Raw genomic sequence first — 12,619 nt, forward strand, 5'->3', positions numbered from 1 at the left:
GGACGTCGAACGGGAGGTCGCGTGAACAGCTACCCCGCTGGAAGTCAGCATTTGCGAACCGTTTCTGTTGAAGAAACCAAGTAGCAAAAGTCCTCCGGAGTGGATAATCCGCAGGCTCCAATGATTGGACGCGTTGCAGATGGTATGAACTCATTTGGTTTGTTGACAGTATCCTCCATACAGTGGATTGGGAAATATCCAATCCTTGGCCTATCGCTCGAGTACTCGTACTCGGATTGCCTTCTGCAAGATGTAGGACATTCTCCTCATTGTCTGGCATCCTCGTCGTTCGCTCTCGATTCACGGTACCTCTCGTGAAAAAACCAGTCTCACATAACCTTCTGTGCACACGTGAATCGTAAGATGAGGAGCACGCCCGTGCGGGAAATTCCTGGTACAAGTGCAGAGCGGCGCGCCCGTTACAGTCCGCATCTCCATACGCGAGGTGCATGCCGGCCAGTTCAACGTTTGAATACTCGTCCGCGTGTGTGTGTGTGTGTGTGTGTGTGTGTGTGTGTGTGTGTGTGTGTGTGTGTGTGTGTGTGTGTGTGTGTGTGTGTTCATCTCTGAAGAAAAAACAGTCATGGAATCCACGAAACATCATATACATGTAATTATTGATACCTTTCAATTTATTTGTCAGCATAAGCACCTGCATGTGGATATTACTTTCGTGATATCAACATCACTTTTCGACTCATATAATAAACAAGCCACGTAGCTGAGAGTGTCTTCTTTATTCACCTGTTTATATACCTCAACATAATATCATTCTGATCACATCTCAGAATGAGGGGTAATTGAAAAGTTCGGCATGCAGTTCTCAGAGCACTACAGACAGGCTGATATGACAACTCATAGGATTCTGTCAAATATATAATTGAATTCTGCCAGCAGGGACAAAGAGGCTGATTATCTCGTTATATGTATAAGGCAATGGTTCGGTCAAAAATGCAGTACTGCATGCAGGTCTGAAGGCCTCGTTTTGGAAGGATGTGAATCTGTTGGAACGGGAACAGAAAAGAGCACAAGATTAGTCAGGGGATACCAAAGGGTACTCCTACCAAGAAATACTTCAGTTCAGCACATTGCAGCACCTGGACACTAGGCACTTGCGAAGAGACCTGATTGAAATGCTTAAGACTAAACGCATTAAGTAAACCAAATGCTGATAGTATTCTTTCTCGAACAACACACAAGGGGGGATATAAATTTAAATTGGTAAAGGATATTTGCAGAATAGATGTGTGGAAATTTGCCTTCAGCCAGAGCGTAAATGATTGTTGGAATAAGCCTCCACCTGGTGTTGTGGAAGGCAGTAGTTTGAATAAATTTAAAGGTTTGTTTGGAGATTTATTAGGCGCTTCGGCAACTCTGGCCACAGTGCGCCAAAATTTAAAGGATTGGAAAAATTATTAGAAGGGAAGAGCAAACCAAGTGGATAATTTTTATATTTTGTTTTGCTGATTCTGTATACTGTATTTGCTTCCATGCAGCATTTTACCACCGCCAATACTATTGGAAAGAATTCGCTAACTCTTACTACATATAACGTTGATGATGATCCAAAAGGCAAGATGAAATCACGATTTTCGCCCTGAGATCTGTCAATGAGTTCATATCCTGATTTGACTGGGAGTCTGTACCTCTCCGCAAACTATGCAATCAATGTACCACATTACTAAAAAGAAAGAAATCAAAAAAAACATAGAAAAGAAGAATCCAATACAAAAGGTCTACAAAACCCAGTAAAATACAAATCCTCCGCTGGTTAAAAAGAAAAAAAAAAAAAGCGAAAAACGTGATTTGATGACCTGCATAGTCAATGTCATTTTTCAAACCCATCAACGTCACCGACTAGAGAAATTCTAACCGGCACTGATCTCAACTTTTTTTTATCCCGTTCAGACGGGACACACCTCACAGTATGTGCAAGAAGAAACCAATAAGGAAAGATTTAACCTGTCTGATTAATTACTGGACTTACTGAATTAAAAGTAACATATAGTTTAAAAAAAAAAAAAAGAAGAAGAAAACTGGATTACCTCAATTTTAAATTATGGTAAAGAATTTATAACTGTTAAATGTTATACAAGTATACTGCATTTAAAACATTTAACTGTTCTAGCCCCCTAACATCTTTAGCCTTCATTCAATTCCTACTGAATGAATTCAATCCATCCTATTGAATGAATTCCTAACATTCAATAGGATGGATAATTTAAATAAATCCATTAAATAAATAACATTCTTATACAAACATAAAGTGCATGAACTACGATAATGACTTTTAGTAATTTTCCAAGCCAAGTCCTACATTCCCACGCTCGTTTGCTTATGTGTGGACACAGCAGTGAGCGAACGAATATCTTTCATGAAATGCTATCATTAGTTACAGCACGCCTAAAACATTGCACTATTGTCTAAGCAAGCACTGGCTGAAAGCCAAAAAAGTCTACAACAGAAGGCCTACAACGGCTTAGATAGCCGTTTTAAACACGCCGCTTGAAGTAATGAACAATTGAGAGATGTTTGTAAGGGGCATTGCAACATTTTACTAAGATATGAGTCAGTTCGAGGGACACTCTCGTGGGGTTAAGTTGTGTGCGATGTGCTCTTCAGTTTTTTTGTTAACTGCAATTGTGTGAATTGTGGCGAGTTGTTTCAGCACAAGTGATTTTTGATTCGCTTAAAACTAACATGGATAAAGCGTTGGCACGGGCATTAGTTGAAAAAAAAGCACATCTAAACGGTAATATAATTTCGCCATTATCGGAAAGTACGGTAAGTTATTTATTTAGGCCGTACTCTGAAACTGTTTTCTTCTAATAAGAATAATATTCTAAGTTTTCATATAAAGAATATTTGAGTGTTTATACATAACGAACACGCATATTGAAACCGTGTTTTGGGTTCCTCCCAGTAAACACAACTTCATTGTAACCTGTAAAAATGTATTGTCATCATTTTATGTTAAATGTTCGAAAATGTTTGCCATTTACAAATTGTTGTTGTATTAAAGCCAGCAAAGTGCTCTATTCCTCCTTATGAAAAATTTAATCTTCTTATTGCCAAGTCGCACCTCATTCTTACCTGTGGCGTGTCTTGAATGTAATCGCAGTGGTAGCCAGCCCTCCTCCTCCTGTAGAATTAGAATGAGAGAATTAGAAAGAGAGAGAAGGACCTTACCAATAAACAATTAGAAATAAAGAAGGAAAGCACTTTCTTACCAAGAAAGTATTAGAAAGAAAGAAAGAAGAAAACACTCACCAATTAGAAAGAAAGACTTTCTTACCATAAGAGAATAAGAAAGAATGAAGAACGCTCTTACCAAAGAAGTATTAGAAAGATTTCTTACAAAAAAAAAAAAAAACAGTTCTGTAAATTGAAGCGTTTGGAACGTAGGCATCTGCATGGAGATATAATTGAAGTGCCTAGTGTTTCTCAATTGTGCATCCATGCTTTGGTGATTTTTATGCATCATTCAAATTCAGAATGGTTGGATAAAATACAACATTTTTTGTGATGTTCATGATGCTACCGCAATATAAATTATTTATCCAATGACACTGTGAAACTGTCTTTCTTACTTAAAACGCGCTATATCGTGTCGAAAGGAGAAAAAGTTAAGTTAGTTTTTGCAACTTTTGGATATGGTATACACATGGTAAGAATACGAGTATACCCAGCTCCTTGACAACGTCACCTCAACAATGCACCTCGCATACACACTACTCAAACCAGGGCCGGTTCTGGTAGGTGTGCAGTACGTGTATGCACGCAAGCGGCCAAATCCCTAGGGCGGCCGATAGTGCACTTTAAAGAATAAAATTAAAATGTAATTTAATATTATTTTAATATATCGGTCGGCGATGAAATAGCGAATGTGGCATAAAAAATAATATTGTATTTTCTAAAGGTCCATTCACAATGAAAATTAAACATAAAAAAAAAAAAAAAAAACGTAACAAGCGTTACCGTAAAATGAAGAAGTCATACCAACATTCACAATAGGAACATAAACATGACCGCAAACATATTTGGTAACCATGGAAACACAACATGCTCTTCTTTCATACTTCAAAAAATTTATGTTTGCTGACGGATGATAGAGCTGTGCATTTTATGGTTATAAATAACGCCGAAGCATACGCGTTAGGTGTTTTGCATCAGAAAACTTTAGAAGTGCAAGCACAGGCGATGGTGAGTGTAACCTTAAACTTAATCATAAAATGTTTAAGTCGTCAGTCTGGTGCTTTTTATCGCAAGCGGAAGAATGAAAGTGATAAGGAAAAGGAAAAATTACAAGGATCCATGCAGAAATTCGTAAAGTTGGACGAGGGTGACCCGACAGCATCAACACAGTCGCTTCGAATTCATTTCAGGCAGTAAGGACGAAATGGAAGATGAAAGAATCATTGCAGTTGTCCAGTTTTTAGCAGGGCAGTGTTTATCTTTCAGAGGTAAAAATGATAAATTTTTTGAAACAAATAATGGAAATTTTTTAAAAAATATAGAAATGTTGGCGAAATTTGACCCCATTATCTGACAGCATGTCAATAACATAACACAATCTCAACCTGCTAAATGTCGTATACCTCATTACTTAGGCCATGCTTTTCAAAATGAAATCATATCTGGTTTAGCAAGTGGCATAAAGCCGACCGGGCTAGCCGGGTGGGTTAAGTGCCTGCCTGCCTGGCAACCCCAAGGTCGCGCGTTCGAATCCCGCCTCGGGCTTGGATATCACGATGGTGCCGTACTCTCCGGTTGGACCTCACGGCCACGGTTATCCATGGATATCCAGTATCAGACACTACAGGGGAAGATTGGTGTAATTATCTTTTAAGTGAACTCTTAACAGATTATGAATTAGATATTCAAGATATGCTTGGACAAGGGTATGATAACTAGGAAAATATGCGTGGTAAGCCTAGTGGCTTGCAGAAAAAAATTAGGAATATAAATCCTAGAGCCTTTTTTGTACCTTGTGCATCTCATTCATTGAATTTAGTTGTAAATGATGCTGCCAAAGTAACATTTGAAACAGTTAATTTTGTTAACATTGTTCAAGAACTGTACACGTTTTTTCTGCATCCCCTTACAAATGGGATATACTAAATCGTAATATCACTAGATTAACACTGAAATCTATAAGTGATACAAGATGGGAGAGTAGAGTAGAATAAAAGCAGTGCGACCTCTCAGATTGCAATTAAGTGAAGTCTTAAAAGTTAAAATGACATAATAGATGATAATTCCAGAGACATGAAAACAAAACATACAGCTCAATGTTTGTTAGATCAGGTTGCGTCTTTCAAGTTCATTTGCTCAGTCGTTATATGGAACGATATTCTGTCAAAATTTGATGTTGTAAGTAAAATGTTGCAGTGCCCTCAATCCAACATAAATGAATCTCTTAATGTTTTGAATGAGCTTGTTAAATTTCTAAATGCAGCCAGATCTAATGAAGCATTTAATAAATATATTAGGGATGCAAACGTTTTAGCTGCAAAAGTAAATGTAGTGGCAGAATTTCCAGTTGTAAGAAGTAGAACTAAACTAAAGGTCGCCATTTTGATTATGAAAGTCCCGATGAACAAATCATAAATTCAAAAGAATTGTTTATAATACAATTTTATCTTAAATTCCATTCAGGAAAGGTTTGAAAATCAAAATGAATGTAATAATGTATTTAAATTTCTTTGTGAATGTGGAGAAATGACTGAAGAGGAAATTCAAAAAATCTTGTTTTGATTTAGATGTTTCCCTTCAAATTAATAAAGGAAGCACAAGTATTTAGGATATTGACGGTCTTCAGCTCTTCAATGAGCTGATAACATATAGAATTTTGAACAGTAGAATTGCAGACCCATTAAAAAAACTTGACATATATTACAAAAAATAACTTGATGTCTTCATTTCCTAATCCGTTTATAGCTTTGAGAATTTTTCTGACATTACCAGTTAGAGTAGCATCAAGTGAAAGGAGTTTTTCTAAACTCAAACTTATAAAAACATATTTAAGAACGTCAATGACTCAAGATAGGTTTAATGATCTAGGACTGTTAGCTATAGAAAAGGAATTGTGTGAAAGTTTTGAATTATCAGAAGTTATTGATGAATTGGAAAATAAGAAAGCAAGAAGAGTGCAGTTCTCACTTTATGGGTACATTTTGTTACTTCTGTTTTATATATCTTGTACATTTTTGATTTTTATAAAATTAAAATAAATATATCAAATATTTTTATGGATTTTTTTACCCCTGTCACCTATATGGAACTGTCATAAAAACATACTAGTAGGCTTCCATGGGTTCGGTTAGGTTATGAATCTACTCGCGATTCGCATTGATAGGGGCGGCCAAATATCTCAGCACGCAGGCGGCTAACAGCCCAAAACCGGCCCTGACTCAAACTACCTCCAGTCACCAGCTGGCAGGGTAGAAGCAGGCAGATTATACTAGCTGATCCGGAAGCCTCCTACGTTGAACGGAAACGTATAATCCTTTCTCTTATGAAAGCGGCTAATAGCAACGGCACCACATCAATTTTCGACAAGTACGTGCGATTGCTGCATTGCTACTTTCATTCAGAGGTCCGATATTATTATTATTATTATTATTACTAGCCATATAGTGCAAGAAAGCCTGAGGCTTACGCTGGGCCAACTAAAAAAAAAAAAAAAAAAAAAAAAATCCGAGTTACCTTGAGAGACAGAGAGAGAGGAATCACCAAGAAAGAGAAGAATGATGATGTCCAGCTCAGAACCCTAGGTGTGCCAATCCCATACTCACCAGATTTGAGCCCCTAAGGTGAATTAATCATGGCACTCATTACTTGTACGACAATCCGATAATATGTATATTCTCCGCATTACTTACGAAAATAGGTAATGGAGAAGCATTAACCAACAAAGATTTCACGGTAATATCAATGAATATACAAAGTATGTAGTCATACACGAGACATCGAAACTGACTCCGTCCTACAACAGAGCAAAAAAATATATTAGTTTTGAGTGAAACTTGGGTGGATAACGACGATCGAGTACCGTTATCGTCATTTCATTGTGTGACTCAATGCAAAAGATCAAATGTTCGTAGTGGCGGTGTAGCTATATACCGACGCGAAGATTCGACTATTATCATACATCGCATGTCTTCGCACAACACGTGACAGATAAAGTCGACGATATTTGTGGATCGATGTGTAATTTCAATAATTACTCCTAGAACAGCGGCAATCGATATCTGTAAATTAAATGCCTTGTTCGATCAAATGGGCGAAACTAATCGAAGAACCACTGGATCGTTTACCTATGAATTATGTATAATTATTACACATAATTCATTAGGTAAAATAATTATGTTAATGAATTTTGTAAATTTACGAAAAAAATCTTCAATTTTGATTTATTCGGATACGATAATAAATACTACATTCAATGGAACCACTATTGATGGTGTATTCAGTCGTGAACTCAAAACTATTGAATAAAAAAAAAATGTGTATGTTATTTTATTTATCATACACCAATAACTTATGTAGTTGCAATACAGTCTAATGAATAAATTATTGTTCAAAAAAATGTATTTTTATTTATTAAAACAGTCATGGTGTCACGATCTAAAGGCGTTTTCAACGCCTGTCAGATTACATACCTGGTGCATATTATTATTATTTTTTATTTATTTATTTATTATTATTATTTTACGAAATGTGAACAAACTATATCACTAATCCAGCTAAGAAAGTTTTTGACGATGAAAACGTCTTTAGACGGGTTAGTTGAATTTTTACGTTACGAAAAAGCATTACGAAAAAAGTATGGGAGAATATCTCAGACCCAAGAAACAGATATTACAGGACCATCTCCAGACTTCCCGGGCTATATCTAAAATCGCCGCACAACATATGAGAGATATCGTAAACTAAAAAAAAAATTACAAACGGCTGAATTATCGTTTTAAACCAGTTGCTTAAAATTCGTATGAAATACTTCAACAATAAATTCCTAAGAAGGTTGTCAAAACATTCATTGCATGCAATACTTGTCACAGTTCTTTAAAGAAGGAACACATACCTGTTATGTAAACATCGAATAGCTTTGTATATCCTGCGTATCCTACTGATTTACTTCAAATGGTGACAGAGCGTTTGATTTCGCCACGACTGATTTGTCGTTTGAGGTATGAACACAGACAATATGGCATCATCGGAGACAAGTTATAAACCGCCAGTCGGTTTATTGGTTACCTAGAGAATTCGATAATGATTATACCATCAACGTACATATTAAAAGAAAACTTATATATGAATCTGCGTATCTAGAAGGGTGTTTTAAAAAAACTTTAGATGATTGCGATATTTTCACCTTTATATAAATTTTATGGTATTAAGGTGACAGATGATTTTCTCAATGATAAAAATGAAGAAAGAAATTCTATGGAAACAAGGGATGAAATACTGGAACCAGTTGAACATGACGACGAACCGTTGTTAATACAACAGCAAACACTGGTATGATCGGAAGAAAAGTATTTGACATCAAGGTAAGTCATGCAGTCCTGCAGGAGATGAGCCCATTCTTCCTTCTCACAGTAGATACAGGTGACGTTCTCAAAACTCCCAAACTGTTTTAAACGGGCCTTGATGGAGTCGTGCACGGTCATCAAGAACGCAGTTTCCAGGTTTGGAGTAAACCAGGCCAGGCCAGGATGTGTTTGGTTAAGAAGCTGATGATGGGTATGAATTTTCCGGAGGACCAGCAGGACTGCCACAAGTTGGTAATTTTGGACCACAAGCTCTTCTTATCCATGGTATGGTTGTCTTCAGTGAGAATGGAAATTCCAAGGAAGTTGGTTAATACACTGGAACCATTACAAGAAGAGCTGGCTAAGTCGCCCGAGGGCTACGCCAACCAGAACAGACTGCTTTCTAGCTCTAACAGCAAGACAGAACCAAGTAACAGACCAAGGTATTTTCGCGCCACGGGCATAAAGATTTTTCGGCGCCCCCTTTACTAAGGATACATATACTGTATATTTTTTTCATGATTTGTAAAAATTTGGCGCCCGGGCAAGGGCCCCGCTAGTCCGTGCCTTAATCCGGCACCGACAGAACACTACAACATCCAGTCATCAACCGTCTCTTGAGGTTGCTGCAGCCACAGGTGAAAACATTTCCAATTGGACAGTGTTAAGAAGGCTTCTCTCTATTTCCTCATTTCATCGCTATTCTATGGTACACCACAATACTAAATTTTGTTCCACTTCATCGCAGAAGTTACACCAGATTTTCTACCTGTTCTGTTAATTTTGTCGAGCAGTGTACTACAAGTCCAGGTTGAGATATTAGTTTAGTGTTAATAGTAATGGCTATATGGTGCAAGGAAACCTTAGAATTCACCTTAGGTTTTCTTATTTTTGGCTGCACCAGCCAAAAATAAAAAGGGTAAAATAATAAAATAAAATTAAATAAATAATAAAAGAAAAGGAAATAAACAACCTATACATTTCTCTCCTCCTACAGGTAACTATCCAGCTGACCTTTTAATTTCCCCAGACTGTCAGCCTCAACCACCCATATAGATAACTTATTCCAGTAATTTATAACTTGCTGGCTAAAATAAAACTTCCTGCAATCCAGTCTAAACATCTCCCCATAACTTTAATTTATGGTCCCTAGTTCTAGAATCACTTATAAACGTGAAATCGTCCTCATTCATTTTATATAATGGGATTATGACGTCCTTATCTCTACTAACAAATGTTCCATATATCATCATAATAGGATTATGAGGTCCTTATCTCTACTAGCAAACATTCGATAAATCATTGATTGGACACCGTGTGCTTTCCTTGCAGCCTGTTTGCAATGTTCAGAGAACTTCATGTCTGACCGTGTAGTAGCTCCCAAGTCCTTTTCTTCCACAACTGAGTTTAGTTCAACTCCACCAGGTGTATAAGTTCTTTTGGGGATACTCTTCCTCAGGTGCAAGACCATGCATTTGGTTGAATTGAAGCATAGCTGCCACCTTTCGAACTATCCCTGAAGTCTATTTAGGTCCCTGCTTGGCGGTGATCATTAACTACTCTACCGATCTTTACATCATTTGCAAATTTAGACATCATGCCCTCTAATCCTTCATCGATGTCATTTAAGAAAATCAAAAACAACAGTGGTCTCAATACCGATCCTTGGGGAACCCCACTTCTTACATTAACCCAATCTGAAGGATAACCATATATCACAATCCTCTGCCTCCTGAACTGAAGCCATCCTGCTATCCATCTAAGGATTTTCCCTGTGATTCTAACTTGTTCCAGCTTATAAAATAACTTCTCATGTGGGACTGAGTCAAATTCTTTGCTGTGAAATCTAAATAAACAATGTAGAAATTATTCCCTAAATCCAGCTCATGAGTGACTCTGTCAAAATAGCTAACCAGATTTGTTAAACGTGATTTTACCTTTACAAAACCATGCTGTGTAAAGACTTCAGAATTCCATTTCTACCTAAATGATCCTGAATTCCACTCTGTTCATTGCCTCCATGATTTTTCCTACTACTACTGGTGGGTAATTTCCCACTATTTAGAATCGCCTTTCTATGTATTGGCACTTTTCCAATCCAACGCAATCTCTCCTAAGTCCAGTGATGCTCTCATAATTAGCATTAATGGTTCAATGTACCCACTTGCCGTCTTCCTTAAGATTACAGGGTACATGCCATCAACCCCGGGAGCCTTAGTCGCCTGTAGGCTCAAAACGTTTTCCATTAAACAATCATGTGAAATTTCAATATCATTAATTCCATATTTTTCAACTTCACTCCCATTGACCTAAAGGATTTTTCTTCTCTAAATATGGATGAAAAGTAACCGTTGAGTTCATCTGTAGGGGTATCTAATACTATTCCACCTCCATTACATAAGGGTTCGATCTGATTTGTCCTCTTCTTTGCATTTATATATGTGAAGAATTCCTTATCCCTACCCACTCTTTGCCAGCCTAACCTCTTCTGTGGCAGTATTGCAAATCAATTTGTAGTTGTTATAGGCTTCAGTACTTTTTATTGCTCTGTAACTTTCCCATGCCGTTTTTTGCTGTTCAAGTAATCTGACTTCATTATTCATCCAACTTGGAATCCTCCTCATGGAGTATTTTTAATGGTATTTATTCATTCAGTGCTTCTGTGATTGATATTTTAAAGGTATACCGTAATTAAATTGTTACAAGTTAAAAGAAGCCATGTAGCACCTTAAGCCGTCATAACCTACCCAGTTAGCACCTACCCAGTTAAAAGAAGCCATGTAGCACCTTAAGCCGTCATAATTTCCTTTCCTGAAATTATAACCCATTCCTTTGCCTTTAACTACTGCTACCTCTCTCTCATCATCGTCCACCGTAGAACTCGGTGATCACTTCTTAATAGTGGTTCCTGTGCTGTCTGCCCTATTATGTCATCTGGTTCATGGTTGATGATCAGGTCTAGAATATTCTTTTCCCTAGTGCTTTTCCCTGATGTGTTGATACAAATAACAATCATCTATTTGATTTCAAAATTTTGTCCCCATTTAGAATTTCCTTCCCACTTGCTCAAATCAATAAGAGGCAAATTAAAATCACCCATAATAAGACATTCACACTTTCTTGCCCATTCCATTTGCATGTAGAGGCTCTCATCATAATTTTCACAATCACGTGGCCTGTAGATTACTCCCGCTCTCATTATACCTTTGCTTCTAGCTAACCCGGACCATACAGATTATATAATATCTTGCGAAACTTCTGAATCCCGGAAAGCTTTTGTCGTGCTCAGGCTGCTTTTGATAAGAAGCATGACCCCATCACCCCTTCTATTTGCCCTATCCCTTCCTAAATACATTGTACATACCATACTGAAACTCATCATCCCCTACTTCCGGGTGGCATAACGCTTTCGTAAGCACTATTATGTCAGTGTTACTTGTCCTAACAAGTAGTTCGAATTCTCTCATTTTATCGACGACACTTCTGACATTGCTGTATAAACAATTAAGACTTAGTGTTCTTGTATAGTTAACTACCCTGACACACCCCTTGAAGTTATTTAAGCTTGCTTCCCTGGCATTAGCTACACGGCATTTGAAACGTTTCTGCCCTAAGAACAGCTTGCTAATATGATCTGTTGCGGTAACAAACAAGAATTCTTGAGGTATATACATGCGTTACTTTGACCAATATCATCAGATAAACGCGTATCTATATTACCCTTATATCCCCCAAACCTTTAAAGTAACCTCAATGATACTTGAAAAAACCCTTGCACCACCTTTGTTTAAATGTATCCTGTCTCTACAAAACAGATTCCTTATACCTACAAGTGTGGGCCACACTGATAAAAATTTCTCCCCAAAAGCCTTGCAGAATCAAAGTCTTTCAGCATATAATCCTTCCTATTGTGCCTGGGCAGAATTGCAGACACAGACATTCTGGCCTAACTCGTGACATTTCTTCAGTATGGTCCTATATTTGTCTAACAAGTCGCCAGATCGTGTGTGTATAATATCATTAGTCCCCATATGAATAATAATATTCTCTTTACTCCCTTAAAATCTAACAATCTTATTACG

General features: G+C 37.3%; 1 protein-coding gene across 1 annotated transcript in view; it reads left to right on the forward strand.

The window, feature by feature from the left end:
- The first annotated feature begins 2,500 nt into the window (after positions 1-2,500).
- The window catches only part of FipoQ (F-box/LRR-repeat protein FipoQ), a 177,943-nt gene continuing 167,824 nt past the window's right edge, over positions 2,501-12,619 (forward strand). The window contains exon 1 of the mRNA XM_090385259.1: positions 2,501-2,784. Coding sequence (XP_090241385.1) covers positions 2,701-2,784 — 84 coding nt within the window. The 5' untranslated portion in view covers positions 2,501-2,700. The remainder of the gene's footprint in view (positions 2,785-12,619) is intronic.

The sequence above is a fragment of the Mastigoproctus giganteus genome, chromosome 11 (assembly GCF_048544385.1).
Source record: "Mastigoproctus giganteus isolate SK-2022 chromosome 11, ASM4854438v1, whole genome shotgun sequence".
Classification (NCBI taxonomy): Eukaryota; Metazoa; Arthropoda; class Arachnida; order Uropygi; family Thelyphonidae; genus Mastigoproctus; species Mastigoproctus giganteus.